Consider the following 15446-nt stretch of genomic DNA (forward strand, 5'->3'; position numbering starts at 1 on the left):
GCCCGTATCCCCTGCCTGCCCTGCGGCTGCCGGGCACAGAAACGCCTTGCCCGGGACATCCCCGCTGCCGTGCGGGAAGGGGGCTCTGTGCCCGGCAGCCGCGGGGCACGCAGAGCGTAGCCAGAGCAAACGCAGGGTCCGGGCGGTGTACCGGCAGGGACAGGGGGAGGGATAGGGGCAGGGATAGGTGCAGGAACAGGGGCAAGAACAGGGGCAGGAACAGGGGCAGCGGTACCGCCGGTGAGCGGGCGGGGCGCTTCAGTCGCGCTCGCTCGGTGCCGATTGGCGGCGGGCGGTGCAGGGGAGGTACCGGGGAGGTACCGGGGCGGTGCTGGGGCGGTACCAGGGCGGTACCGGGGCGGTGCCAGGGCGGTGTCGGGGCGGGCCCGTCCGGCGGCGCGGCGCGGGGCCATGCGGCAGCCCCCGGGCGGTGGCAGCGGCGGCGGCGCCGCCTTCCTGCCCGCGGCGCGGTGCGGAGCGGCGGCCGGAGCGCCCCGCACAGCCATGGGCGATGGGTGGCTGCCTCCGGACTGCGGCCCCCAGAACCGCTCCGTGGCCGGGGTGACGGCCGTGCCGCCCGGGAGCCGGCAGCTGCCCGCCGCCGAGCTGTCGCAGCAGTGGGCTGTGGGCATGAGCCTGCTGATGGCCCTGGTGGTGCTGCTCATCGTGGCCGGGAACGTGCTGGTGATCGCGGCCATCGGGAGGACGCAGCGGCTGCAGACCCTCACCAACCTGTTTATCACCTCGCTGGCCTGCGCCGACCTGGTGATGGGGCTGCTGGTGGTGCCCTTCGGGGCCACGCTGGTGGTACGGGGCACCTGGCTCTGGGGGTCCTTCCTCTGCGAGTGCTGGACCTCCCTGGACGTGCTCTGCGTGACCGCCAGCATCGAGACCCTGTGCGTCATCGCCATCGACCGCTACCTGGCCATCACCTCGCCTTTCCGCTACCAGAGCCTCATGACCAAGGGTCGGGCCAAGGGCATCATCTGCACCGTCTGGGCCATCTCTGCCCTGGTCTCCTTCTTGCCCATCATGATGCACTGGTGGCGGGATGACGACCCCCAGGCGCTGGAGTGCTACCAAGATCCGGGCTGCTGCGACTTCGTCACCAACAGGGCTTACGCCATCGCCTCGTCCATCATTTCTTTCTACATCCCTCTTCTCATCATGATCTTTGTGTATCTGCGGGTGTACAGAGAGGCCAAGGAGCAGATGAGGAAGATCGATAGGTGCGAGGGCCGGTTCTACGGCAGCCAGGAGCAGCCGCAGACGCCCCTGCCCGCTCACCCTCATCACCAGCCCATCCTCGGCAACGGCCGGGCCAGCAAGCGAAAGACCTCCCGCATCATGGCCATGAAGGAGCAGAAAGCCCTCAAGACTCTGGGCATCATCATGGGGGTGTTCACCCTCTGCTGGCTCCCCTTCTTCCTGGTGAACATCGTCAACGTCTTCAACAGGGACTTGGTGCCGGACTGGCTCTTCGTTTTCTTCAACTGGCTGGGCTACGCCAACTCCGCGTTCAACCCCATCATCTACTGCCGCAGCCCCGACTTTCGTAAGGCCTTCAAGAGGCTGCTGTGCTGCCGCCGGAAAGCCGACCGGTGGCTGCACAGCGGCGGCGGGGAGCTGGCCCGCCTGCCCGGGGGCTTCATCAGCACCGTGGGCTCCCCGGAGCGCAGCCTGGCAGGGACCTGGTCCGACTGCAACGGGGGCACACGGGGCGGCAGCGAGTCCAGCCTGGAGGAGAGACATAGCAAAGCCTCCGACTCGGAGTCCAAGGTATAGGGGGGGCGTGGGGGCCGCGTCGGAGCCGGGACAGGGGGGAAAGGCAGGCAGGGAGACACGCAGGAGCGGAGGAAGCCCCGGCAGCTGCCTGGCGGTAACGCTATTGCCGAGCGAAACGATCCCTGCCTTGGCAGGGGGAGTGCGGGTGTTTACTTAGGAATAAAAGCAGGTGAACTGGTGTACGACATACCTCATCCGAAACTACAGAAAACAGGAAACCCACTGAGCGGACAACAAAGGAAACAAGCAGCCCATCCCAGAGGCGGCCGCCGTGTCTTTAGGAGACGCGCTGTCGCGGGGACTGTGGCGGCAGCGCCCGCGCTCGGGTGCCTGTCCCAGGACCGTGCTGGTGGCCGAACCGGCGGGTGGTGCTGGCCCTTGGCGGCCGAGTTCGGCTTCAGCTGGGGTCCGGCCACCCCCGCCCGGCCCCGGGGCTCATCCCCTCTCCCAGGGCACCGGGATTTTTTGGGAGGCGTGGGGTCGGTGCTGCAGGTGCTCCGGGCACAGAGCGCGGCCGGCGAGACGGAGACCTGCTGGCAAGATGAGTTTTAAGCTCGGAGTAGCCGTGCTCTCTTCTCTGCAGAGTAGCGAGAGAGAAAATAATGAGCAGTGAGGAGCACTGGTAAATTTTGGAAGGGAGTAAAACAACCCAACCCACACTCTTGTGCTTATTCCCTCTGCATCAGCCAGCAGTGAGTTACTGTGCTTATCTCCTTCGGCCAGACAATAGCAGTCAGGCTGAGAAACTTCTACCTCAAACTGTGCATATTGTACAGGGGAATGAACGGACCATGTTTATATTAAACAGCATATTTACATACCACTAATAGGGTTTTAGGACAAGGGCCGGGGAGGGGGGGAGAAGAGGAACCTTCTGCAGCTTGTTCATTGTAATTACAGATGAACGGGGGGAGGGGGGAGAATCCTGGCAACAAAAATTTACTGCACATTTTTTTTTTAAATGGCGACAAAGTCGTTTTTTGCACAGCGTTAAAGAGTTGTAAAGTTATTTGAAGATATTACTTGCACACACATACACACATGCAGATTGAAAAGGAAAAGGAGGTTTGCGTAACACCGACCCTGAACCTGATTTCTGGTTTTGTCTGATCTGTTATAGTTTTATTGAGAGAGTGACTTTTAAAATATTATTTTTTGAAGGTACTGTAAATATATCCATATTATAAATTAAAATATCTTAAGAGACTTTATTATTTTTATTTTTATTTCCAAATGCCCACGTGAATCTGCTGTTATTTTAGCACTTGTGTGTCATTTCCATTTTTCTCTCTGTGTGTGTTTTATAACATATTTATACTTTGGTGCAATTTACTACTGTGTAAGTAATTGGTCTATGTGCAATAAATACCATTGCAGCACAAGCAAGTATGTCTCTATAGGTTTTGAAACAATACCAACCTATAATGGGAAGAACAGCATTTGTTTTTCTCCAAAGATGGCTCAGATTACCAATACAACTTGATCTAATGGCTTTTCCTGACACAGTGTTGTAAAAAACCTGTTTGAAACCCAGTATGGTTGTGTTCCTGTTGCAGTGAGGTCCACTGACTTCCCTTATTAATGGGAAAAAATTAATGGCTAATGACAAGGTGTTTCCACTCTGATAATGAATACTCATTTTCTTGAACTATCCCTTTCTGGAATACATTCCTCTCTTTTTTTTTCTTTTTTTTTCTTTTTTTTTCATTTGTTGTTGTTGTCATTGGAGTACATGGCTGGGAGTCAGGAGACCAGAATACTTAAGATTACAGAGGACGCTTAATTTGAAAGCTTAAAATGGTCTTGAGTAGAAAGAAATCTCTGTAAGCATTACATGCCACCCCACAAGTGGGTCCACCTCATGCTGACAGCAGGCCTGATCCTGCCCAAGCAGGTCCTGATAACTGAATGTTGTATTTTTCATTGATCTAAGTAAGGAATTACAGTGAGCAGAAGTGCTGCAGCTTTGTGCCCCGGCTCCAAAAGGTTGTCTTCCTTTATTGCTTTATGAAGGTGTGCTCTGTCCTTGTAGTTTCATGAAGTTTTTCATTACTGAAATGAATAAATGGCAGACAGAGAAACAAAAAGACAGTGCAGAATAAACGTGAAGTATTTTTTGGCTTTATTAAACTCAGGAGTATAGTTTAGTTAAACATCAGCTCCCAGAACAGCGCTTCCCAAAGCGAGTTCTTTCAGGGTGGTGGCTCTCAGTTTGTTTTGGAAACCAGTTGTTCATTTTTCTTTGTTTTCAAAGTTAAGGAATTTGTCCTTTGCAATTTCTAATGTTGTATTTTCAGGGGGAAAAAAAAAAGTTACTCTTTTTATGCAAATGCAAAATAAAGGGACTGGAGAAGTAAATAATACTTTTCCATTGATGTCACTGGAGTTTGATGTGAGCTGCAGTTAATGGTGTCTTCCTTGATAAGAGTGAAATGGGCTCTTTAAAACGCTGGGGTGACATCAGATCAGAAGCTAAGTGAAGTGGGCTCTGCCATCAAATGATTAAAAAAAAAATCTGGTTTTATCTTTGATTATAGGAAACACAACAGGACCAAAAGGGTGCCCTGGAGGGTGATGTCTGATGCCAGCAACTGCAGCGAGATGTTGGCTGTGCATGTCTGGGATGGGATGGGATGGGATGGGATGGGATGGGATGGGATGGGATGGGATGGGATGGGATGGGATGGGATGGGATGGGATGGGATGGGATGGGATGGGATGGGATGGGATGGGATGGGATGGGATGGGATGGGGAGACAGCGCTGCTCTCCTTATGCATGTTGTGGATCATAGAGCCAGGGCAGGGCCAGGTCCCTGCCTGCTGGGTAGATCAGGACAGATTCCCAGCACCTGGCTGGGAACTGAAGTCACTGTCAAGCCCTCACCCTCAGCAGGGTGCTAGATCCTGGAGAAGCACAGGGCCTACTGCATGGAGCAGGACAGCCTGATGGGCTTGGCTCTTCATCTCATAAATCAGTTCACACACTCAGTTTTAACTATCCAAACACTCCTGTCCTTAGACTTTAAAAAGTAGTGACATTTTTGCCTCAACAGGGTCCAGCTTAGGTGGGAAATTTATGGCCAGAACTTGCTCTGCTTGCCCTGCTGAAGAACTGTACTGGGTGATGCACCTCCTGGACAAGTGTAATGGCACTGAGGTAGGATGAGTTTGGCCCACTGACCTCAGAAGGGTCAGCTGTGTCAGCAAAGGAGACAGGATTTGTCTGCTGTTGAATTTTTGCCAGTTGAGGACCTGCTGGAAGAGTCTGGAGACTGACACGTTGAGTGCCTTCATAGACAGCTGAAGTAATCCCACTGGCAGCCTGCACAGGGCATGCCAGTCCATCTTGCATGGTGTGGAAAAGGCAGTGGTACAGTAACAGTGAGGACAGAGCAGGACATATGGCACACATGTGTGTGAGGAAGGGGAGGCTGCTGGCCAGCAGTCTGCTATGGATCACACTCAGAACAGGCTGTTCTCTGCTGCAGGGAAGAAGGATACTCTGAGAAGCATTGTGGGGCAGCTGAAATACTCTGGAGGCAGTGAGTCAAACACTCAGGATGAATATTTTTTTCTGACAAAAACCAGACATGGATTAGCAGTTGGAGCTGCAAGTCAGAAAGAAAAGGTGGTAGGCATGCGGCTGCACACGTACGTGGGCAGGAAAGCAACAGCAAAGAGCTGCAGGCCTGCAGGGAAGGGAGACACAGGTAAACCAGAAATCTGCTCCAAGAAAAGGTCCTGCAGCTGCCAGGACCAGAATTGTTTGGCGAGGATGCCTGGAGACTTCCACATGGAAGGCGCCTGATTCTCCAAGGCGCCGGCCGCACTCCGTGCAGTGTTTGCTCAGCACTTCTGAAAAGAAGGCTGCCTCTCTCCACGTGTTTGCCTGGGAATAGATCAGCTTGAAGGACTGGATTCAGTTTTGCGTGTGCTCAGGGAAGCTGAGGCTGTTTCAGACCTGCAGCAGCAGGCTCTGCAGAAGGACTCCCCACCAGTGAGAGCTGCACAGAAGCCCTCCTGCAAGCCCACTGCACTCTGAGACTGCAGCCCTCAGCGTCCACTGTCTATAGCTCCAAGCAGCATGGATCTACGTGCAAAAAAGATGGATTACAATCTGAACTGTGCATTTGACAGCATCAGCTGGGTGTTTGAGTTGCTGCATGCACTGGCCCTTATGCAGATGCTGCTTTCCCTCATGGCTATCCATGTGTCATCAGCTATAAGGACAACTTCTTTATCAGCTTCTTTTTTTTCCTAAACACTATCTGAGGCTGTGGATTTTATTAACAACCTTGAAGTGGCTATTTTGCAAACCTTCCTTGTGCTGCACACTTTCCTAATTTATTGTAATTTCCCCTCTGGTGGAGTGCACTTACTTCCTTTATGTAATGTATCAGCTGCAGGCCTGGAAATTGGGCAGCTATGAATTGGAAAGAGCAGACTTTCGTGAGGTCACATGTGGTCAGGCATCATTGCCACTGGGAGCAGAATTTGACCTGATAATCTAATCTCATACGAGAGACTATCTCCAGAAAAGTATTGTTACCAACAGCAAATGACCTCTGCTAATGAAGCTGGAGCAATTAGTCCTATTTAAAGATGTCGAGAAAATGTTAACTGCTAAACAACAGTTAGTGCTGGATAGTTCAAATAATGAGTGTTTTGTTTGCTGGTGTGTGTTAGGTGATGTGTTGGGAAATAATTATCCTTTGACTAGCAGCCAGCTTTGTACTAATCAGAAAGGAGAAGTCATGTTCTGTTTGAAGGATTATACCTAAAAATAGTTCTGTTACCACCACATCAACGAGCCAGATGAAGCAAATTCACAGCGATGTACACACCTTGCTAACGTTTCACTTTTTGTCCTAAAAACTCATTGTTCAGCTGGGACTTTCTGTTTGGTTGTGTCAAGAGCACTAATGTGATCTCCTGCAATAGCACTGAGCACACTCTCCCCATGGAGCATTACCCTATGCACCACTGACTCTCTTTCAGACCCTGCCAAATTCCCAAACGGCCCAGGAGGAAGTAAGGAGTCTTTCTCTTCATATAAACAATCACGCATAATGTAAGATCAACAATATTTTTTGACAATCATGTGGCAGAAGAAATCGATCTGCTTTTTCTCTGAGATGTTTGTGTGCCTGCCCATCCGCCAGGAGCTGCTGCCCATGGTAACAGCAGGTGATTTATCCCTGCAATTCAGTAACTTCAGCCTGCCAAACTCTGCTGGGAAAAGTGACCAAGATGGGAAAAGGATAAAAAAGGTGATGCTGGTGAGCAAACACGGGATTGTCAATGCAAAAAGGAAAACTTTGGCCATGCTGTAGGTGTTGCCTTTTACTGGTAAAGTTTTATTGGTTTGGAGAGGAATACACAGGCAGAGGCACTGTGGAAACACAGGTTAAGAAGTATGGGAGGTCAGACATTCCATGTAGGACCATGCCACCAAAGGACTGGCAGCTGAAATATGCCCAAAACATTCCTAGAAGTTTTTCTTATTCTTTGTGGATAACAGCAGCAGACTAAAGCACACCTGAGCAGCTTTCAGCTGATGCAAAGCCACGCAGCTCCCTGGCCAGCCACGGACACATGGGACCCCCTCAGCATCTCCTCCTCTCCAAGTGGCTCCAGATGAGTTTTGTTGGACCTGGAGCCATCCCCCAGCCTGGAGCCACCCTCCTGTTCCATGGTGCCAAGCAGGAGGTGCCCCATGGCCTCGGGGGTTGGCAGTGCTGTGAGCAGGTGCTGTGGGGTGCAGGGTGAGCCCGTGCTTCCCCTGGGCATGCTAGCACTGGCTGCCAGCCATGCCCCTGCCCTGATTCATCCTCTGTCCTCCCAACCAGCTACAGAATCAGACCTGCTGTGCTGGAAATGGAGCAGAGTTTGGGTCTGTTATGTAAACTGGCAATCAGCTTCCTGGTTCACCAAAACCAGCAGCTTGGTACTCACATTTACTTCACAAGCTAATTTTTTTTTCTCTGCCCCACTCAGCTTCCAGGTTTTTCATGGTAATATTTGCCTGCTTGGCCTTGCCACCCAGCAGTACAAGTTTTTTTTGTCTCTGCCCTGGCTGCTGTTTGAATCCAGATATGAACTGTACCAGGTGCTGGACAGTGTCTAGCTTTGGTTGTACTCATTCCTTTCAGGACTGATGCTCAAAGTTATTAATACTGGCTGCACCAGAGTGCAAAACTCCCAGACAAATAGGAAATGAGTCCTGACCTCCAGGTTCACACCCTAAAGAAGAAAACAGAATCGTACCATTTGCAGACTTTTGCTATTGGCATGATTAGCAGAGCATCTCAGATGTAATGGTGTACCCTTCCCATCTGATCCTGTGTAATGCACCAAATCCTGTTGTCCTTAATGAGATTAAATGAGGATTTTTTTACTAGTTCAGTGCCTTAGCCATTAGCAACTGCGGGGTGTCTCTAGGCAGTGATGTACCTTTGCAAGCCTGGCCCAGTGTCTCTCTCAAAGCCATGATATTTGGCTTCTTCCTACTAAAATTATTTTGATAATTGCTCTTAAGCTCATTGGCACAACACTTTGAAAGGCAGATCTAAGTGTATATACCAAAGAGGCAAACAGAGACACTAAAGAGCTCAAAATCTCAGCAGCTGCTAAGTGTATAAGTATTTCAGCTACCAACATGCCATTCTGCAGGGCCAGGTGAGTGCTGCAGCCCCCTTAAAACCTGCAAGCTGCCCTCCCTCAGAGGGGGACCCCGCCACTGTAAGGAACAATTGCAGGTACAGCGCAATAGCTCATCACAAAAGGTTTTTCCAGGTGGTAAAATTTGAGCAGTGTTTTGCTGCCAAAATGTAGATACATCTTTTTAAGAAGGAAAGCAATTCCTAGTGGGGAAGGGAGAACAGTGCTCATGGTTAAAGTTTCCATGTGCAGATGGAGAGCCCCGCACTGACTGGTCCAGTGAGAGTTACAGACACCCTGGTGATGGACAGATGCCATCCACCACAGCCTCCCCAGGGACGCTCTCTGTGCCCCCATCACCTCCCTGTGCTGTCATTTGGGTGTACAGTGTGTGCCCCTCTCACCTGCCTGGGTGTCAGAAGGGCCCTCTCAGAATCTCTGCTGGTCAGAGTGACTCTGAGATACGTGCAAGTCTCTTTTCTCAGCTCAGCAGTTGAAGAAGGAGTTAGGATTCTTCTGTTCTCATTCCCAAGGTTGTTTGTTATTTCTTACCTATAGAATTCTTTCTCCGACCTGCCGAGGTCTGTCTGGCAGGTCGGGTTCAGACACACTGCCCACCTCAGAGGTGGTGTTGTCCTTTTATACTAAAAACTGTGTGAAAATTATTTACAATAACTTCCCAATACCTATCACCTATGTTAGACAGTGAGTTTCTACCTTAAACCAACCCAAAACTGCCAGCATCACCCAGAAGGTGGAGGCTAGGAAGAAGAAAGAAGAAGGACAGGGTATGCCCAAATTCCTCCATCTTGGGACCCCATGCCCCCATTCTAAAAACCTCAAAAAATTATTTTTCATTCCATGACAAACTATTATTCTACTTAAGCCCTCTTGACTCCTAATTCTTCATATGAAGGTGGTAATTTACTCCATGGGTCAAAATCAAAGTCACAGGTGTCTTGGGCTCGGTGCCAAGGTCTCTGAGCCCATTGGCAGGGGCTCGAGACATCCAGGACAGCCAGAGAGATGTCCTGGCTTCCGACAGGGACCCAGAGGTGTCCCGAGACACAAAGGTGAGTGTCAGCCTGGGAGGAGCACTTCCTCTTGGATTGCAGCAGGTGAACTGGGAGATGTCTCGCAGAACTCCCATTGTTCCACAGCCCGCCTTCAGCCAGGGGTGGTGTGTTTGTCTGTTCTTCCCCTAAATGCTCACTTGAGAGCCGTCAAATAAAATCTCAATTAGCTCACTTAGGAGGCGGTGTGGGATGTGCTGGCTGGCAGGCAGCGCTCCCTGGCAGGCTGCGATCCTCGATCCTCGCCGGGGAGGCAGGAGGGCGATGTGGGACCTGCTGCTCACACACAGCCCTGCCCGAGCATCGCTGCTACCCCGGCGGGTTCCCGTCACCAGTCTGGGACACCACCAGTGCACCCAGGCTGGATCTGACACGGGACCATCTGTGGGGATGCTCTCAAAACTGCTGTGTCTAATACTCGGGCTTTTGGGGGCTTTTATCTCACAAGGCAGGTGCTGCAGTAATTGCCAGTCACAACAGGTGTTGTAGCAGCGCTCTGAACCACCTTGAGAGCATCCACGGGAGAGGTTTTGTTCCTGTTTCACTGCCAGGCAGTTACCAGCTGTCTGGCAGCAGGGTAGATGCCTGACTGTGGTTTTTAACATCAGCTTTTCCAAATCAGGGCTCGTCCTTGCCCCCTCTCCTCCCCAGCCTTCAAATCCCATTCCGTGTCCTGCTCCCCAGCCTGGCTCTGCTGCCTCTGCTGCTGCAGGCAGTGGGCTCCTTGGCTGGAAACCAGCTCTTTCAGACAAGGCTTGTTTCAGCTCATCCAGCAGGTTGCACAAACAGGGGTAACAATTGGCACAGGAAGATGCAGAGTGATGGGTTAGGGATCATCTGGTTTGGTAGCAGCCTTGATTTGAATCCATCACTGTGATCACCAATCTCATGTCCAGCGGTGATGCTGCAGAAGCTGAGACCCAAACCAGCCCTCCCTGACCCATTGTTTTGCTTGACTGGTGCTGAAAAAAGAGGGATTGCCACCCAAACCTTCCCTCCCTTTCAGAAGCTGCTCTGGATATTCTAGTCAGAGGCATAGTGACTAAGCCATTAAGCTTCTCACTGTATGTGAAAAGTCAAAATATTTTATTATTTTTTTACAAATACTGGTAAAGTAGAAAAAAAAATTATTTAGGTTTGATTATTTCCAGGACCAGAGCATGGGGCATGGAACAAACTTTTGACAGAGACTGGGACCAGAGCAGCTACAAGAGTAACTCTTGTGGGTCACAGCACTAAACCGTCCTCAAATGCAAGAGGGTGATATGGCCACAAGCCAGGGACAGTGGAAAAAAAATTCCCCAGGAAGAGCAGTTCTGTTTGCCCAGAGTGTATGTATGAATCCCAACACTCATGGGCACCACTGAGCTGTTTGGGGCTTGTGAGCAAACCCCATCATGTGTGTCTGATGAATGATGTTTAGCAGCTTTTATTCCTGCACACTTCACTTATGTGGGAGCAAGGAATGTGGTGATAAAAAGGCTGGAATGATTTCAGTGCTGGATAGTTTCCATTAATATATTTCTCGTTATACAACGCTGCCATCACAGTACAAAATCCAGTAAGGTGCTTTTAGGAAGGTGGAACTTTTCTCCATAGCTGCAATTAGGGAAGTGGGGCTGTAGAGCAGGCTGGGCTTTCATCAGCCCAATTTTAATTGCACCGGATGTGTTTGGGCTATTGCATGGTATGAATTTCTTTGCCTTTAGGTTACGAAGCACCTCATAAATTAAAAGGTTGATGTTGTCAAATGCATGCCATTAACACTCCAAGCAGATAATCCTTCCCGTGGCCTCATCAGAGTCTATCTCAGAGCCTGTCTCCAGATAATGGCCTGGAAGAAGAACAATGGTGCTCCCAGCTCCCAGGGGCCTCCACTCCTCTGTTCTGTGCTTCAGAGAAGAAAAATTATCATTATCTGCATGGCTCAAGCTGTCTTTGAAATGCAGTTATTTTTTACTCATACACTCCCAAGTATTTTTTACGTGATATCAGTGAGAAACTTGAAACCCCCTTTGAGAAGAGAAAGATTTCCTGCAGCCCTACTACTAAAGAAAATGGATAGATCAAGTAGTAAAGTTCAATGACTTACTTAGCGTTAAATAAGAAAGAGAATAATGAATTGGATTTTGTGTGCCTGGTTTTCCTCTGCAGGGAGCAGCCAGGCTAATGGATTTTCATTGCCTTGTGCTTCTGTTCATCAGCCTAGGTGAGTTCAAAACACTCTTGCCTTTTTATGTTCTCCTTTCCCTGCCCACTTGTCACAACTTCAAGTATTTGGAGATCAGCAAACACATAGATTTGCTGCCATCAGCACCATCTTGATTGGGGAGGAAAGCAGAGGGTTAACCCCCTGCACCCAGTGATGACTTTTGGCTGCATGGGCATCTGTATTTTATGCCTGGTAGCTGCAAGTAGACAATTCCTTACCTAGGGTGGACACTGATTTCCTACTATTATGAATTCAGGCTGTAACGTCCTTCAAAAAAGACATTATTTCCCCACTGGGTTCACCAAATATTTGTTGGGTCTCCAAACCCTCCTCTTTGTTTAGAGGATTTGCCAAACATGCCGTAGGGCTTTTATTGGGGAAGGAAGGGAGGTGGCGGAGGAGGAAACTACTACAAAGCAATTTAACATAAACAACTTTCCCCTGTAAACTCCAGACACAGCCTGGCAGGGAAGAGGTTAAAACCAGGGGGTGGATGGGGAGACTCATTTGGGCAAAGTAATAAATGGCAAATTGAAAAGCCCGGGGAGAGAAAGGGGAAGAGATGAGCTGACCCTACATGGGACCCTAAAGGGACTCTCTGGCTTGCTGGAAGCCCTCTCCTGCTCTGACCTCGGGGTTTGGACCTGGTTCCTCCCTCAGCATGCCAAAGCTGGGGGATGCTCAGACAGGAATTCTGCAGAACTGATTGGGAGTCATATTTCAAAGGTGAACCTGAAAGGTTTCTACAGAGCCAGAAATTGCTACTTCCTGCCCCAAATCTTTGCTGGGTCTGCCAGGGAGCTGCTCTCTGCCCACTTGGAGCAGGATTTCCGTTTTCCTACCAGCCTTGGTGCCTCAGGCTTTGTGGTCTGTTTTTGTCTGAGTGGGAAATGCATAACGGACAAACAGTTTAAACAACTTATGGTACAAGGAAACTCACTGGAGTGAAGTACAGGGCTCTAGTTTGTTTCCAAGGAAGTGATGCACCCTCCAAAAGCACTCCACTCAAGCACTGATATTCCAAGTGCAGGGTAATTGTGACCATCCTCAGTGCTGCCCTCAGCCCTCAGCTTGGCTGGTGCTCAGGCACAGCTGAATGCCTGAGGTTCAGGGAAGGTCTGGCAGTGGGAGCTGTCCTGACTCTTGGTTTGCTTGTGTGGGAAATTCTGGTCATCCTGGTGCTGGGGAAGGAAAGCCCAGGAGCCACAAAAGCCACAGAGGAATTCTCTTGTTCTATTTCCAGCCCTGCTTTTTCAGACACAAAGGTTTTCAGAGCAGATGCATTTCTGAAGCTTATCTGTGAATAGTTGACTGCTTATCCAAGCAGAACAAAAACCTTCAAACCTTCTGAGGTCTATCCATCAAGAACCTTATCTCCCCATGTCACAATTTGGCTCCTGGCTGCTGCTGCTTGGAGCCTCCTCCTTGGAGCTTCCCATCTTCCCCCTCTGTGCTGCTCCACAGCATTCTGCACAGCCACCCTGTGGTCACAGCCTCCCTGCCACTTCAGTGATGGCCTCTGCACTGCATGCAGGGGCAGCTGTGCTGCTGCATGCTCTGCAGCCAGCCAGCATCCTGATGGGCTGCATTTGTGCTGCTGGGTCACAGCCCGTGGTCTGCATCCTTTCCACACACAGAGTCTGGGACACAGCCAGAGCAGAGCACACTGGCTCTGCCTGGCCCCAAGAATGAGGAACATTTGCCTTTTTTTTAATGGGATATTAATGGAGCTTGGATAAAGGAATGCTGTCTCCTCTATCTGAGGTTCCAAGACTGAAATATCCAAGGAGAATACTTCTGATCCTCTCCCACCTGGAAGCTCCTGCTCCCTTCTGGCAGAGGCACCACTGACGTGGGGCTGCTAAAAGATCTCAAGGAGCACCTTAAAAACCCAGGCAGGCTCTCCTCTTGTAGCTGAGCATGGTACCTGAGCCACTGGGAAGCACCAGGAGCATGGCAGGAACACAGGAGAGGCATCAGCATCATCAGCCACGTGGGAATTCCTGGCCAAGCAAAACAGCTGCACAGTCAGACTCAGTGCCCAGTTTGTACCCTGAGTTACTGGGCTGTGCCAGGAGAGTCTCTGCAGTGCCTTGGGACCAGGGCCACGGGACTTTTCTTGCTTTGAAGCTGAGCTGGCACAAGAAGTTGTCTGCAGCCGTCCTGTCAAAGCCATGGCCAAAAACAACAGGGTGAAGGCTTTGGAAAGAGCCACCCATGCATAGTGTCACTGATTTAAGCTGAGGACCTGGCTGGCCCAGAGCTTGAGAGCAGCTTTTATGCAGGTCAGAGGCTGAGATCCTGTGCACCACGGTGGGGATCAGAGACCTCTGCTGCTTGGTGCTGCCTGGACTCAGCCCAGCTGTAGACAAGCCTCAGCCTCAGGGTGGCCTTTTCCACCAGGGACCATTTTCCTATGGCCCTTTTCACAGGAGGCTCTGATGTGGGGGTTGGTTTTGCTCTCCTCCCTGTGGTTTTAATTTTTTTCTCTGTTTTGATGGTCAGGGGGATAAAGCCAATTCCCATCTCATATAAAACAATGAATTAGTCTCAATAACAAGAGGCTAAATGTGCTTTTTATACTGTGGTGTATGATAAGCTATTTATAAATTTCATATCACTGCTGGAACGTAGTCAGGGTTTAAAATAAAGTTTTAATTTAACCATAGTTTTCCAGTGCTGACAGATATGATAAATACATTTTTTCTCTATAAAACCTAATTTCAGCAGTGTTTTGCAAAAATCATTAGAAGCTAAGGATGATTTCCGTGGGTTTTTTTGCTTTGTTTTTCTCCATGTTCCAGTGTTTAGTTTAATGTTACATTCCATTATAGGAAAAAAAAGTGCCTGTGGTAATTTGTTCTCCATGGCCTCTGCTTAAGAGATGGAAGGATTTTGCTTGAGAAGACCAATGGCAAGAGGTGCCAGCTCATGTCACAGAGGCCTTGGGGCAGTTGCAGCATCTCTCTGAGGTAGAACCAGCCCTCAGGGCACTGCTGCAAAGCCCACTGGCAATTTCACAGTGATTGAGCAAACCTTGGTATCTCAGGTGACCCCACAGGAGAGCCAAGAGGGCACAGTGGGGCAGGTTCCATGGCTGGAAGGTGAGTTTGGGACCCAAGCTCTCCATCTACAGGTGGGTTGCATTCCTGTTGCATCCACCCATGAGCTGAGTCCCTTCAAAATTTTTCTGGACCCTCTCCAGATTTCCTGCTTGCCCATGTAAACAGCTTTGAAGAAGATGCCTCTTTCTGCAATCAGTCATTTTCATTCTGCAGTAAATAGCTCTTACATCAGCTACCATTGTACTGTTGGTGTAAAGGCAGCACACCAGAGCCCTACCATGTTGTGAGGTGAGTGGGTCAGAGACTGTGCTGGAACAACAAAAACACAGGGAATGTTGACCAGGAAAAAAAAGCTTGTTTTTAAAGTGTTTTAAAGCTGCTGTCTGTCTTCTCAGCCCTGCAGTTTACAGCCCATACTTCTCACGCTGCCTCCCTGACAGACAAACGAGAGATGAAGCTATTTGGAGAGCAAGGCTGTGCTCTGCAGCCATGAAAACGCTGACACTTGTGTCTATATGGGCTGGCCTTTGTCTGTGAGGAGCTTCCAGAAGCTGAAAATACCCAGGAAAGGGGCATGCAGAAGGGGAGAGGGGTCTCTTCTGGTGTGCTGCCATGTCACTCAGGCTGCTTTCATGGTGATACCCAGGGGA

General features: G+C 50.1%; 1 protein-coding gene across 3 annotated transcripts; it reads left to right on the forward strand.

The window, feature by feature from the left end:
* The first annotated feature begins 362 nt into the window (after positions 1-362).
* ADRB1 (adrenoceptor beta 1) lies at positions 363-14378 on the forward strand. Of its 3 annotated transcripts, none has more exons than XM_050976313.1 (2): positions 363-1779; positions 6785-14378. In XM_050976313.1, exons 1-2 carry the CDS (start codon positions 412-414, stop codon positions 6854-6856), a joined length of 1440 nt encoding a protein of 479 aa, XP_050832270.1. In that variant the 5' UTR covers positions 363-411; the 3' UTR covers positions 6857-14378. The 3 variants fall into 3 exon arrangements, with proteins under 3 accessions (XP_050832270.1, XP_050832272.1, XP_050832271.1); XM_050976315.1 differs by lacking the exon at positions 6785-14378 and adding an exon at positions 4840-6778; XM_050976314.1 differs by lacking the exon at positions 6785-14378 and adding an exon at positions 4323-4408.
* Positions 14379-15446: the final 1068 nt, after the last annotated feature.

The sequence above is a fragment of the Serinus canaria genome, chromosome 6 (assembly GCF_022539315.1).
Source record: "Serinus canaria isolate serCan28SL12 chromosome 6, serCan2020, whole genome shotgun sequence".
Classification (NCBI taxonomy): domain Eukaryota; kingdom Metazoa; phylum Chordata; class Aves; order Passeriformes; family Fringillidae; genus Serinus; species Serinus canaria.